The 14,980-nt window shown below is 41.9% G+C and overlaps 1 protein-coding gene across 8 annotated transcripts in view; it reads right to left on the minus strand.

The window, feature by feature from the left end:
• The window catches only part of LIN54 (lin-54 DREAM MuvB core complex component), a 78,392-nt gene that overhangs the window by 12,816 nt on the left and 50,596 nt on the right, over positions 1-14,980 (minus strand). For 7 of the 8 annotated variants that reach the window (XM_025193921.1, XM_025193923.1, XM_025193922.1 and 4 more), the window contains 7 exons: positions 9,021-9,237; positions 7,746-7,819; positions 7,345-7,542; positions 5,905-5,996; positions 4,406-4,477; positions 1,391-1,493; positions 642-779 (listed from right to left, as the gene is read on the minus strand). In XM_025193921.1, the coding sequence (XP_025049706.1) occupies positions 642-779; positions 1,391-1,493; positions 4,406-4,477; positions 5,905-5,996; positions 7,345-7,542; positions 7,746-7,819; positions 9,021-9,237 (894 nt within the window). The remainder of the gene's footprint in view (positions 1-641; positions 780-1,390; positions 1,494-4,405; positions 4,478-5,904; positions 5,997-7,344; positions 7,543-7,745; positions 7,820-9,020; positions 9,238-14,980) is intronic. The other variant, XM_025193917.1, reaches the window with a different exon arrangement.

The following is a 14,980-nucleotide window of genomic DNA, read 5'->3' on the forward strand; positions in this document are numbered from 1 at the left end:
CCCCCCCCACCCGAAGGTCCTTTCCAGCCCTAATGTCTATGAAACTGAAAGTTATGGAAGCATTCCTTGAATCTAAAAAGGTTGAAAACCACTGACCTACACAAAGGTATCAAGGACATGACAAAAAACCAATTTCTGCAGAAGACATTACTTCAGACAGTCTGAATTTACCTTTTAATATAGAGTCATAATCACCATCTATTCAGATATATACAGGGCTACAAGCAAAGCAATCAGTTTCCAGGATAGGCTGCTATGTGCATGAACAGAATTGCAAGGCAAGGTTACACTCCAGTTATTTAAGGAGATTCACTTGCTATGCTCCAAAGAAACACTTGAGCACATTAACAATATCTAATATTTTGTTAGAAGATACAACTGTGAAGGATCAAATGTAAGTTTTACCATGTGTAGTAAAAGCTAAAGAGTAGTTCTTATGCTAGATACTAGGTACCAGACAAGTTTTTTGGAAAATAAACAGTCTAAAAACATGAAATTAGTCAAATTATTGAAACAATATTTGACCAGCTCTAGTGGTTGTAGTCAACTAAAAGCTCTGAAAGAGAGATGATGGAATGGGGATGAGTTGCATTTTAAAAGATGAAAACTCAATTTATTTAAGTCACGGAAATGCATCTTACCTCATAGCATTCACAATAATTTTTGAGACACCCCGAACGTTTGCAGTTACAACCTTTGCTATGTCGTCTGTCTGATTCCCCTTCCTTTCCTTTTCCTATTTTGGGCTTAAAGGCTTCAGGATTTCTGTCAAGGCAGGCCTGCAAATGTAGATGCGAAAGATGAATCAAACATATGGTACAGGATACAGAGGCATTAGGGCTGTGCAAAGCTTTGGTAGCTAATTTGATTCAGGGAAATTCGGCCCAAATCGGAAACTGAATCTCCAAATCTGAATTGAATCAGGAGACCAAAGTATATCAAATCAATTCAGAAATGCTTCAGAAAAAGATTCAGCCGATTCGGAGATTTGGCCATGGACTAATGTGGATCCCCACTGCCTCGCTAAGCAGGAGGGCTCTGCCATGAGTGCCCAGAGGCCCCAATCGCCAATCCAAATCACTGAATCTCTCCAAATTAGCACCAAATTGATTCAGGACAGTGATCTGAATTGAATCACCGTCCTCCGAATCAGAATCGAATACTTCCACACTCGCACAGGCCTACAAAGCATCAAGACAGCAACTACAGCCAAAAAATTCCTCGGGAAAATTCAAGACTTGGTTCTCCTGAGCCCCAAGAGACATAGGTTACTACTTTCATCCTAACAATGGAGGAGGGTAAACAAGAGGTCAACTGTCCAATTTCAGTTGCAGTGATGAGTACAGTGAACTAAGTTTTGCTGACTTTAAAGGAGAAAAGACAAGCTCACCTTTATAGCTTTTTGCCTATCGTTTTCATGTTCCAGGTTGTTATAACAATTTGTACAGTTGCAGTTATTGCAGAATTCACCATTTGCAAAACAATCACAATACCTGAAATAAGAAATCCAGAAAGTATTTAAAAACGTGGCCAAAGGTATCACACTAGCATTATTCTGCCAGCAGTAGCAGCACAAAACACTTGTATTCTAGTAGCACTATTACCCAATTAACCTTGACCAATAACCAGGGTTTCACAGACTTTGTGAAAGTGAGTCTAAAGAAGGGATTTGAAGGAGGATAAAATACTGACATGTGAATCATGTCTTGTGTGTGACACCGTGAGAATGAAGAACAAAAGTTGCCTCTGTGAGAAGCAAGTTGTGTAGCCGAGTTTTTTTTATTACTCCCATTACTGTAATGTTTGAGCATCTCACCATCTTTACTTTACCTCCCAACTTTGTGAAGCAGAGAAGTACTAATTTCCCTCATCCTTAAAATGGAAATCTGGGCAAAGACAGACTAAGGAATAGGCTTTTTAAAACATGCAGCTAGGTACTCAGTGGACTATTTATGCTTGCCACTTCCAGCTGAACTCAAAAAGTATTAGGAACCCAACCTGTTTAGGTGCTTCTGAAAATCCTATTAGAGACTTATCTGTATCTTTAGGAGCCTAAATACTGCTGAATAACTGGCTTAGTGACTTGCCCTGGGTCATATGGGAAGTCTGTGGCAGAACAGGAACTGCCTCTGCAGGTCCAAACTAGTACCTTATCCACTGGATTACTGTGAACTAGTCCAATTGCTTCTAATTAATTTTAGTACGCTGTATGAACTGATGGATTGTTTAGGCCAGGCATGCTCAACCCCCAGCCCATGGGCCAGATCCAGTCCATGAGGTTCCCCACAGGTCCAGACATTTGGTGGAAGGCAAGCTGGCTGCCAAATTTCCAGACCCACGAGGAGCCCCAGGCCATGCACGCTGGGTGGGGCACCAGATCCTGGCACTCAGGACCAGGTGGGGGCAGCACTGGGCCCCAGCACCACACCACCTTGGGACCCAATCCCAGAGTGTGGAGGGTTAGAGGGGGCGGTACTGAGCCCTCAGGACCCAATCCCAGCATATGGGGCAAAGAGAGGGTGGTGATGGGCCCTAGAGCCCAATTTGGCTTATGGGCTAGCGTCATGTCACTCATCTGGGTGTATAGGACCAGAAGGTGTAGGTAGACATCTTGAGCAGCACGTAATACTTGCATAATTCCATTTTTCTACAACTTTATTAAAAGAGTGGTTTTCTGTTTTAATATTAATAGCTTTGTGACCAACTCTACCAATGGTGTCAGGCAAATCCTTTAGCCTCTCTGTAACTATATTTTCCAGCTATAACTTGCCCATCTCATTAGTAAAATTTGTCAAAAATCACCCTGTTGCAAGCAGGAACAAGTACTACTGGTACAAATGGCTGCTTCACTAGTGCAAGACAACAACTCATAGTGCACCAGTGCTTGGCCATTGACGGCTATACCTGGAGCAAATTAAGAGATGAACGGGGCCCAAGTTAATTTCTGTACAGTACACTGAAGATGCACTGTGCTAAATTAAAAAAAAAAAAAAAAAGTCATCATTTTCTCCCCTTTAGAATTCACTGGCTATTTTGGGAACAACAAAACCCTCGTTTTCCATACATCTAGGCAGACATTTGGTGCTGAATGTTATGAAATATCTGATGGGGAACTAAATATCTTCTAGTGCAGTGAAGAAATTCTAAGAAAGGAATGAGTGTGAACATCAATATTATGATGATGACATACTAAATTAAAAATAATCTCAAGATGACAAAGAAGGGACAGGTATGTTAACTGGGGCTCAAGTTTCTATCTTATTGCCTCCTCTGTCAATACACTTTGGCCCTCTCTACATGTGCAGGTCTAAAGGCTCAATGAGATCTAATGTGCGATTCACACAATTGCACCTCCTGCCATGCCACATGTGCATGGCAGGAGGCGTGATTGTGGGATTGCACATTAGATCCCATTGCACCTTATTCCTGGTGCAAGGGGAGACCAATCCTAGGCTCCCCTTCACTGGCAAGAAGCAGACTCCCGCAGTTGGATCCCAGTTGAGGGGCTCTCAACTGCAAGGGGATGCCATGTACCTCTGGGACTGGAGGGTCACTGCTGCAGCCATCTCCCTACCCTGGGGATGTGAGAAGCCCCCCAAGCCCTGGGAATCATAGCAAATTAAAGCTCAATAACAACCAGCTATAAAGTCAGTACATATTTTCAAGGTCTGATTTTATGGCTGGCTGGAGCTTTTTATTGTGCGATAGCTACTTTGCACATGTAGCTGGTTTCCAGGTAGTTGCAATGTGTAGAGGGGGCCTTTGATCTCTTGATCATCCAAGTTGTAAGAATGCCCAGAATAAATGCCTCCTTGTGAGGTCTTTTACTTTGTATCTGTTGGAAAGTTAAGACATCACTCCACCTAAACATAACCACCTACTTATACAGACACTAACACAGGCATTATATCAGACCCTAACCCACTGTATGGGAGAAACTTCACAACAGTATTAGAAATTAAACATTTAAAGGCCTTGTCCATACTAGACTACTTTATTTAAACCTCCCACTGCTGATACCACAGACAACTCCGCTAGTGGCAGTAGTGATGGGAACTGTAGTGCTGACAAAGATCATCACTGGCACTTCTGCATCACATGGTTCAAATGCCAACATCCAGCCCAGCCCAACACACCCACCATTGTGACTTAAAAAGCAAGGTGGAAATTAAATTTGCTGACACTGCCCTAGTGTTGTTTTTAAAGGACAATGCAACATTTCCACTTGATTGAGTTATGGATGAACTGAAATCCTAAATTGGAATCCTTTATCTAAAAAAAAAAAGAGGCCTCTCAGCCTGGTATTACTTTAAGATTTCTCTGTCATTTTTTGTGCATGTGCACACACACTACATATGTATATAAAATGCTGAAGATTTTATCAGAGTATTTCAGTTATACTCACAGTTTCAAACACAGTGACTTTGTACAATTGCATGGCTTTCTGGGACGATTTGCAGATTCAGATGGAATGATTCTGGAAAAGAACCAACAAATTACAAGTTTCTTTTTCTGTATTTTAAGTTCAAGTTAACTGCCGTTAATGGAACAGTAATTAAGTGAAATCCTATAAGCCAAGCTATACTTTTTCCCTCCGATATGCTTTCATAATATTTGTCAAAGATTAAGTAACACAGCTATTATGGGAAGGATACCCTGTGAATCAAGAAAGAAAGGGGCTATTTGCCAAAGATCTGGCTGGACACTGGAACAGAATGGGAACTGAAAGCCAAAGAGAACAGCCTAGGAGCAGAAGAGTTTACCATCCTGCATCTGTTATGTTGCATAAAGGTCTCTCTCAGCAGGGACTATACAGGGAATGGAAAGGGCTTCATGATACTGCTGTTGAGCATCTGAACAAGCCCCACAGAGTATAGAGATAAATGCAAATGGTGCCTCTCTCCAAACATATTTTAGCAAAAATTAAGAAAGAAACAACAAAAAACAGTTCTAGGGAGACCAACAAGAATCTGAGCAAGAAGCAAGCAGGGCAGAAACTGTATCATGTAGTTTAAAGAACCCCTTCTTTGACAGAGGCCAGCTTTACCTATCCCAGAAACCTAGGAGTTCGTCTTATAGTAATCTGATCTGCAAGCTGCACCATAACCATATTTAGTGCCCCCTTCATATAACATATCTCCAGAAGATTACAAGAACATGTTATAGGAACGTTTTCTATACGAATTTGGGATTAGTTCAGAAAATAGTCCCCTATCAGCAATAAACAAGCCAATACATTTAAATGCAAGCCTTTCAGGAAAGGAAAAACTCAACAGGACTGGGCAGTGTTCTCCCTCTACCTGGGAGGAGTGATTGTGGGGAGCAATGTTGTTTTTAAACATGTTCACCTTCACTGATGCATTACCTTGAAAACTAAGCCAATGTTATCAAGGGCAGAAGGCTGGACAGGTCAGCACCTTACAAAATAACTCAGTCATAAGCTTTCATAGGTAAACAGGCTACTCCATCAGATGCTATGGACTAGTTATAGACACCTACATATTTACGTGGATTTTGGCAAGTTCTAAATAACCAACTGTTTTACCAGATTTAAATGCACCATGAGGAGTCCGTGACCGGGGCTCCTGGGTACTACTAAAATGCAAATATTGAATAATAATGGGCCAGTTCTCTGCTCAAATACCCACTATAGGATATTGCAACAACAAAAAAAAGAAAAGGTTTAAGTCAAAGAAAGGTGTTCCTTATTCCAAAAAACACAGCAACAGTAGGCCACCCACCCGCCCTGCTGTCCCCCCCCACTTCCCCTATCAGTAACTCTGGAAACAAGGATTAGTCTGTCCCACATAAATGTACCAAAACCATACCAACATTTTGGGCAAGACTGCAGCAAGTTTTTGTCCGTTTGTTTTAAGCCAGTTCAAGTCTCTTCTATACACTCACCCATTGAATGGCAGCCTTGCTTGAGTCTGGATACTAGATGTCCCAGTAAAACCAGTGTTACTTGCTATAGACACATATGATGACTGCTGTAGCTAACAAAACCAAAAGTAAATTATTTATAATATTCTGTACACATTTTTACAGTTTCACGCAATGGACTTTGCAATATACTTTATTAGCCTCCCTTATGCTGTTTTGTAAACTATATATTCCTCTAGTCCCAATTTTGAGACTGGTTTGAATTATTCACAACTCACAAGACTAGAAGTAGTCTTAGGACTACACTGCAAAAAAGGAGGTTGGAACTTTAGGTTCAAAGTTCTAGGTTAAATATTTATAAACTACTGATTCTTACATAATACCTTCACTATGAAGGATGCTAAAATGCTTTGCCTATAGTTGATATGCAAGTTATCTACAGGAATATGTACACAGGTGAAACGCAAGTGAAAGTCTGGAGCCTAAAAATAGGCCTAACCTCTTCTATCATGGTCCAAGGTCAGTTAAAAATCAACTTTAATGAGACTAAGAAAATGCAACCAATTTGCGTTGGTTGTGTTATTTGGTATTTCCCTGCATGCTCTGTTATGCCAGTGCTTATCAGTTCTAGGCTGAGATTAGCTAGGTGCAAAAATATGGAGGAGCAAAGTCTATTGCCATGGCCTTTTTAATTTTTTCACAGGAAAAAAGTGCTAAGAGTACATTAATTCACAAGAGTTTCCACATGACTGCTTTCCCTTTCATACGTGTGAGCGCACATGTGCGTCCCATTCTCAGGCCACACTTTGCTGAGATCTCACAACTTCGCAACTTCTATTCAAGTATTTGAATGAAACAGTAACATTTTCTGAAGAGCTCAGCAGACAATAGTTCCCTGTGAACACAATGGCAGCAGTCAGTGTCCTGTGCCCCCCCAAAAATGTGACCACTTTATTTTGATGCCAAAAACTCCTAAAAATGTGACCACTTTATTTTGATGCCAAAACAAGGAGGGGCTCAAAGTTGGGCTCCACCTCTGGATGTAGAATGCTTTTGAAAACCTAGACTACTGTCTTTTCCACTGCTTATTTGAACCAAAGCTGGCCTGTCCCCATGTCATTTTCCTCTTAGAATACAAATGAAATAGTAGTGTGTAAATGCCTTCTCCAACTGTAAAATGTAGACCATTAGGGCAGAAACTGTAAAACAAGGTGCCTATCAACAACATGCAGGCCCCAGACAAAAAACAATCCCTGAATACATTGCTGGGCTTTAAAAATGTTAAACTATGAACTGAATTTCTATTTCTTTTTATCCTAATATTTGATCAAGTTTTGCAATAAGTAATTGCATCAATTCAAATGCCTAAACCACAAGTGGGGATTCAAGGCAGCAGGTTTTTACAAATGACACTACCATCTCCAGCTCCTTTCGTAATACAGTCACATGCCAACAACATACCTGAGTAACATACTGGGCTGGAAGAACAGCATAGCCTACATTTCCTGTGCCAGGTGCTGGTGCCAAAACAGTACCCGGAGGGAGGTTAGTGAGGTTTGGTTGTATTTGTGGCAGTGGAGTGGCTGGCATAATAAGTCTTTGTTGGGGCTGACTAGTGGTAACAATCTGTGAAGATGGGTTGATTGGTTTGGGCACCACCTGGAAAGATACAAAATCCTTATGACATCTTCAACATATGGTTCTTTACCTTGTAAATGTAGTGTTGTTTTTTTTTAATTCATTTTGAAGACAAGAGTCTGTGCAGAAGAGTGTAAAATCATTCTTTATTTCCACAACTAGATTTTTTTCATCTGCTCACTAGCTGAAATGATCGAAGAACAGAGAGATCACATTGCACTCACCTGTTTGACAGTCTGTGCTGGTACTATTGGGACAGACATCCGCACTGGGGTTGCATTTACCACCACTGGCTTGGCTGTTTAAAACAAATAAACAAACAAACACAAAACAAATCAGTAAGTCATGTAATCACATGCCATCTGAACATTTAACAACAGGTCTCTTCCATTTAATTCTGTAGCACTTCCACATACCTAGAATGAAAAAAAAATACTACCTTTGTGCAATGTGATAGATTTATTGCTTGGGTTTGTTTTTTTAGAATTGTATTTGGGTTCTTCACTTTATTTTATTCCATTTTATATGCTGTTACATTTTAGCTGTACATAAATTAATCCCATTTTTAATGAAGTTAATGCAAATCAGTTTTCTTCTTTAGACTTCTTTGAAAATGGTCCAAATTTGTCATTTTTAAAACACATGACTACAATAAGCTACGGGTAGATGCTTCTTAGACCTCTCTTACTTCGGCCCCAGCTCTTAAAACACTTGACACCCATGAAAAGTACTATGAACAGTTACTCAAGTGCTCAACCAGACAAAATTTTGGCTAAAGATGTTTTCAGCAAAACCCAATTTTGATGTTTTATTTTTACTTTAAACAAAACATCCTAGATAGTTTCTCTCTAACTTTGATATCCAACTTATTCCTTTCGTGCTTTCAATTTATGTCAACATAATATATTTACTATACTAAATATGCAGGGTTACCATCAGAGTACAGTGCATAAATATAAAAAAATATTGGTCTTAGTCAGCTGATGTGTACAACTCTCCTTGCTATTATTGGGGAACAGTCACATTTTCATTCACTTCTGTCCATTCTATCACCACTACAGTACACAGTAAAAATGGCAGATATCACTGTAGCTTTATCAAAGGATCTCAAAGTGCTGAACAAACATTAACTCAATAATCCTCAACAATCCAGTCAGATATACGCAGACAGTTTTATTTTGATATAGAGAGAGTAAATGACTCGTCACAAATCAAGCAGCAGGTAGAGTGACTGATATTCTCTCCTGGGAATAAATGTTCCCTATTGACTGAGCAATGAGATGGCAGAGCATTTCCAAACACATCCCTGAAGAAGGGCAATGGATATGTAACATCCCAAACCCAAGGCGTATGGAATTAAATTTGCCCAGCTGGCAATTGCCAAAGACTAGAACAGGGGTGTCAAATTGGATCACCCCACCAGGCCAGATTTGCACTGTAAGGAGCCTTGTAAACATAAAACCAAATAAATAAAATGCCATATTGATGACACCACTGACCTTGCTGAAGAGACTGCGTGTTGGTACTGGGATTTTGACTGGCTGACTGAGTTGAACTGTTGGCTGTTGTGGCAGTGACAAGCCTGACATAATGGAATTTGCTTCCAGGTACCTGAATCTGCTGAACATTGGGTGCCGTTGCCAAGGGAATGATGGTCTTAAATTGAGAAGTACCCACTCCTCCTACAGTGATGGTCTGCACTGTTGATTTCACAGCCTATTATACAACATAGATAGCATGGAGTCATTTATAAAGTTATAATTAAACTATAATGGCAATTTCATTATTTCTATTCCTTGATTTACTGAGCGATTCATTAATTCTCACAATACCCATGAAGAAAAGGTCAGTATCAGCATCCCTGGTTTGCAGATGAAGACAATATAGCATAAAAAGGTTAAGTGCTAAGGCCATGAATGGAGTCAGCAGTAGAGCAAAAGGGAACTTGGGTCTAGCCTCAGAGTCCCTTATGCCAGACTCCCAAATAAACTCATAAGATAAGTACCTGACCCCCAATTGAGAATCCCTGCCAAAAACAAAGCTCATTGTAGGAAACGCAAGATCTTTTGCTTTATTTACATTCAAAATCATGGGGAATAGAGGGAGACAAATCAATTCTGCACCTCATTTTTAGAAATCTGTGGTAGGGGTGCACCAATAGAGATTTTTGGGGCCGATACTGATAGCTGATTTTTAAGGAGGTGTATCAGCCGACACTGATCCAATTTCCGATACCAGCCTAGCAGCTGGTAAGTCTGGTGTGGTGGAAGGGGAGTAGGGAGGGAAGGGGCGTAGGGGAGCAGATCAAGGCCCCCACAGTGAGGGAGAAGTGGGGCTGGGGCAGGGGCAAACACAGAAGGAGCCACAGCTAGTCTTGGGGGCACGGAGGAGGGGGCTGGGAGCAGTTCCTGCCACTGTGTGCCGCTGTTCCAGGAGCCATTGGTCTGGCGCTTGCCTGCTGGTCCAGCAGTTGCTACTGCTTGTCCTGGAGGGCCCTGGGGGGGGGGAAGAAAGGGTGCCCCCAGATCTGGGGGGGCGGGGCAAGGTGAGCTGGGAAGAGCCCCACGCAGCTCAAGCCTGCCCTGCCCTGTGCAGATTTGGGACAACACCCCTCCACAACCCTCCAGACAAGCAGCAGAAGCAGCAGTGGGAGCCGCTGGATCAGCAGCTCCTGGACAAGTGACATAGCAGCAGGAGCCACTCACCTCTTCCCCGCACCCCCTGGATGAGCTGTGGCTCCATCCCATGCCCGCCCCAGCTGGACAGTGCTTTCACCAGGCCCTGCCCCAGCCCCAGTCCTTCTTCACTGCAGGGGCCTTGATCTGTCCCCTGACACCCCTTCCCTCCCTCCACCCCTTCCACCACACCAGACTTACCAGCTGCACACTGCTCTCCAAGCTGCCAGGCTGTGCTCCTCACTGCCTATGTGCTGCGCTGCAGCTGCACACACGCATGGGCATTTATCAGCCAATTATTGGCCACATCAGGCTAGTTTCCGATATGATCAATTTTCTTTACATCTGTGCTGATCTGATATCGGACAGATGTACTGGTGCACCTCTACTATGTGGGATTGGGTGTCCCCAGCTGTTGCAGAGTTGAGTGGTAGTGACAGTGCATCTGTTAAGATGTCCTGTTCTACAGCCCACAAGAAACCGTCCATCTGTCAGTATGTAGCCTTGAAATTGAAATGGAATGGAGGTTGTGACACTTGTGTGGGGAGGAAGACCGCGTGGGTTGGCTGACAAGGGGAAGTAACATGAATGACTGAGAATATGGCAAAAATTAACTCAAGAAAAATCACTGGCCAAAGCCACAGCAACGAACATCTGGAAAGGAGAGAAGAGAGAAAGGATTTGGTACATAATGTGACATCTCAGAGGACAACAGTGTATTTAGAACATAAGATTTTAATTTCTAGGTCTTCCCAATCTACAGACAAATAGAGATCAAGTGTTTATTTTCCGGACACATTTACTACTCATTTGTCTTTGTCCCATGACTGCTCACAACCTTACCATCCTTCTCATTTCTCATGCCCCAAACTTTATTTTTCTTCTCTCCTCACATCTCAGCTTTTACAAATCAAACAAAACTTAGTTTCTTTCCAGTTAGTCACATTTATAAAAAGCTGTCCTACTTTACTTTTTAAAAATCAACCCCACTGCAAAACTTAATTTGTACCATAAATCCCTCCCTCCCCTCCAGTTTATCTCCTCTTCTTCTATGTATTTAATTTTCAGCAGCTAGTTTTTGAACAGGAGTGTAGATCTCTCTACTTCTTTTCTACTGAAAGAATAAACCTACTTATCTTTATTTCTTTTAAACAAATTTCATTGACGATATTTTTAAAAACATTTACATACTACAATGTCCATGGTCAGATACATCAACATCTGTAACCATAGTTACAGCAGAAGTACTGTTACCACAGAGAGAACAATGTGGACAAAGCGTTTCTTTCCTTCTTTAATGACTGACCCATGTCACAGACAACTGGAGGAGTTACAAAATTTAAACAACTCTGTTTAAAGGGCCAGGGCCTGCTGAGGTCAATGGAAACCTCATGTCACTTCAAAGAGCTTTGGACCAGGCCACACATTTTAATATTTAGTTATGGCTGTCTTGTTGCTCGTGTAAAGAGATTTTTAAAAGGGTACAAGATTTAAAAAAAAAAAATTAAATCTAGATTATATTTAAGCCCTTAAATCACGGTTCAAATTCTTAAAATATAAATGTAATGTTAAGAGAAGATAGTCAAGATAAAGCTGTTATTGGTACTGTATTTGTGAATACAACAATGTGCCTACAACAAGTGTCCCAATCTGACCTGTCACCACAAACCCCTCTCACAAGCCCACAACTTTCATTCCTAGAAGCCAAGCCTGTAAAATATTAACATTACTGCAAAATACAAACATGTAAGATTACAGAAGATGGACATTATTACAGCTGTGACTTGGGTAAAGCCTTCTATATTCCCTTATAAAAATAAGGCCATAATATTTTCTAATTTAGCTCATGAGAATCACATTCTTCAACTATGTATAGTCATGGCTTTCTAAAATCAGCATTAAAAAGTAATTCACTTATAGCTGGAGCTCTGAGTAACTGCCTCTGCAGATCCTGCCCTTGATAACATATACTTTAGTGTTGCAGGCCCTAGAAAAGCCTGAAAAATAGTAACATATTTACCCAAAGCCAAGACAACCCTGAATTTAAGACACCCTCCCCAATAATTAGATTCCATACATGGAAAATTTATAAATTTGTTATAAATTTTCCCATGTAAATTTTCTAATCATTGGAGAACAGTCTTAAATTCGTCTCTAACACCACTGCTGTTGGGAAAGCAGTGGTAGGGGAGCAGGCACTGGGGGAAAATGGAAAGTAGGCAGGTGGTAGGGGGCTGTGAGGGGACAGGTGGTACAAAGCAAGCAGCTTTGCCCCCTTATGCCTGCCACACCCTACATACCTCCCTTGTGCCTCCCTTCCCTATGCCCTGCAGCCCTGCCCTATGCCCTGCAGCCCTGTTGTCTTCTCCCCCACACTGCTTCTGTGCCCCCTACTGCAGCCTCAGTCCCACACCTTCTCTCACCCCACAGCCTCTGCCCCCTGCTGCCTCTTTCTACTTACCCTTGCTTCTGCACCAGCAGCCTGTCCCTGCTCCAGCCTGGGACATGGAGTATAGAGCACAACCCCAGCCAACCCCACAGTAGTGGTGTGGAACCAGCACTGCTGATACGGGGCCAGGCTGGGGCTATGCTCCATGCTCCTGCCTGGAGTGGAACAAAGCCTGCCAGTACTGGAGCAAGGGTAAATGGGAAGAGGGATCAGGGAAGATCAGAGGGGAAGGGAGAAATGGGGAAAGAGGAGATGGGGAAGGGGCTTGAGGAGATGGGTGGGGGAATCAGGGGGCGCAGAGGCAGTAGGACAGAAAACAGGACCCTCTGATCAAGGATCAGAGCCAAACCCACAGCAGCTGCCTGCCTCCCAGCTGCCTCATGCTTGATTCCAAGATAAAGTTTTTCCCTCCCTATGTTAAATGGGCAGTGGGGAAACAAACCTCATCTTGGAATAGAATAAATACAGTAACTGTCAGCACTGCACAAATCAGACATTATACATCAAACTATTCAGTGTGATGATGACGACGACGACAATGACAGTAAAGAGCTGCAGACTTAGCTGCCTCAAATTCTTTTCCTACTGCTATCAGCACCCTTTTTGATTGCTCAGGGGGCAAGATGCAGAGGCATGCACTCTCAAGAATGAATTGCCTCTTTTCAAAGGCAATTATCAGAGACCAGAATGGTTCAGTCCCAACAAAAACCAAGTCGACAGGCAAGATCTGACCTCGCAATGAGCATCACAGACAGACCCTTGATCATGTCAGGATAAGGGTCAAGGGCAATCAGCAAGTCATTCTTTCCCACTTTAATCCTAGGACTAAAAACTGTCAAACCTCAATACATTTTATGCGGTGCAATACCTTGTGTTCCTTCCAAAAAGCATGTCCGCATATCAAGCTATGATTCACTCTCTAAGCTCCTATTGACATAATATCCTGCAGCATACATTCATCTTCTGGTTTTGGACAGTTAAAATCCTGGAGAAGTTCAAAAGCTAGGTGGCTGAGTGCATTGGTATTTCCACCACTGTGGCAATCATATTAACTGCTACAAAATGAAGAGTGGAGATCCTATAATCATTATAAAAAGGGATTTATACTAGTAGGGATGAAATTCTGTAGCCATTATGAAAGCACAGATTATTCACAAAAAAATCATCACAAGCTCCAATTGAGCTAGAGTTCAACTACCATCTAGAGCCATATTTATTAATAATCAGATCATTATATACAAGTCAAGCTATTCTGTTTCCATAACAAAACAAAATCAGCTTGGTCAGTTACTCAGACAGGAGTTGGCAACCGATGGCCTGCAAGCCAAATCTAACCTGCACAGAGATTTTATCTGACCCACCAAGCGTGTCAAAAAATGACAGTCACAGAAATTTATATTTCGTGCTATTAGTTAAATTTTGTGCAAGAATGTGCCACCAAAGATTATAGGAAAGTGTGAAGGAAGGGACCTCATGAGATCACTTAGTCTATCCCCAGCTCAAGGCAGGATCCTTCCTGACTAAATCACTTCAGACAACTGTCTGTCCAACCTGCTCTTGAAAGCTTCCAATGATGGAGATTCCATAGTTTTTCTAGTCAGATTGTTCCAAAGCTTGACCCCCCTCAGTCAGAAAGTTCCTCCTAATTTCCAAACAAAATTTCTTCTGCTGCAGTCACTTGAGTCCATTGCTCTTAGCCCTGTCCCCAATAACTACACAGAAAAGGCTAATCTCCACCCTTTCTACAATCACCCTTCAGGTATCTGAAAACTATCAAATCACCCCTCAGGACTTCTCTTCTCTAGACTAAATAATTTATATGTAGCTGCTTTCTTTCAGTCTTCCCTGAAGTCATGTTACCCAGACCTCTAATTATTTTTGTTGCCCTCCACTGGATTCTGTCCCAGACTTTCTTGAAGTGTGGGACCCAAAACAGGTGAGGCCTCACCAGTACAAAATAGTGTGAAAGAATCACTTCCCTTGATTTTTAAGATGAAGATTTTTTTTTCGCAAGAAGAGTGCACTGTTGGGTTCATATTCAGCTTATGGCCCACTGTAATCCCAGGTCCTTCTCTGCAGTACTGCAGTTTAGCCAGTCATTCCTCAGTCTACATTTGTGCATGCAATTATTGCAATTATCTAGTGGGAAAATATCTAATAACTGCCAGGTCTGGCCTACCTGAGGACTAAGCTGTGTTAATTCAACTCCTAATGAAAGATTGCCGATTCCTGACTTGGACTACTGATGTTCTGTGTGCACTAGAGGTCAATCCTATACAGCATATGGGCACACTATGCTGTTCTTTTTCATAAACGCCTTTCATCCTGTAGCTTC

This window comes from Alligator sinensis, unplaced genomic scaffold (assembly GCF_000455745.1).
Source record: "Alligator sinensis unplaced genomic scaffold, ASM45574v1 scaffold1384_1, whole genome shotgun sequence".
In the NCBI taxonomy this organism is placed as follows: Eukaryota; Metazoa; Chordata; order Crocodylia; family Alligatoridae; genus Alligator; species Alligator sinensis.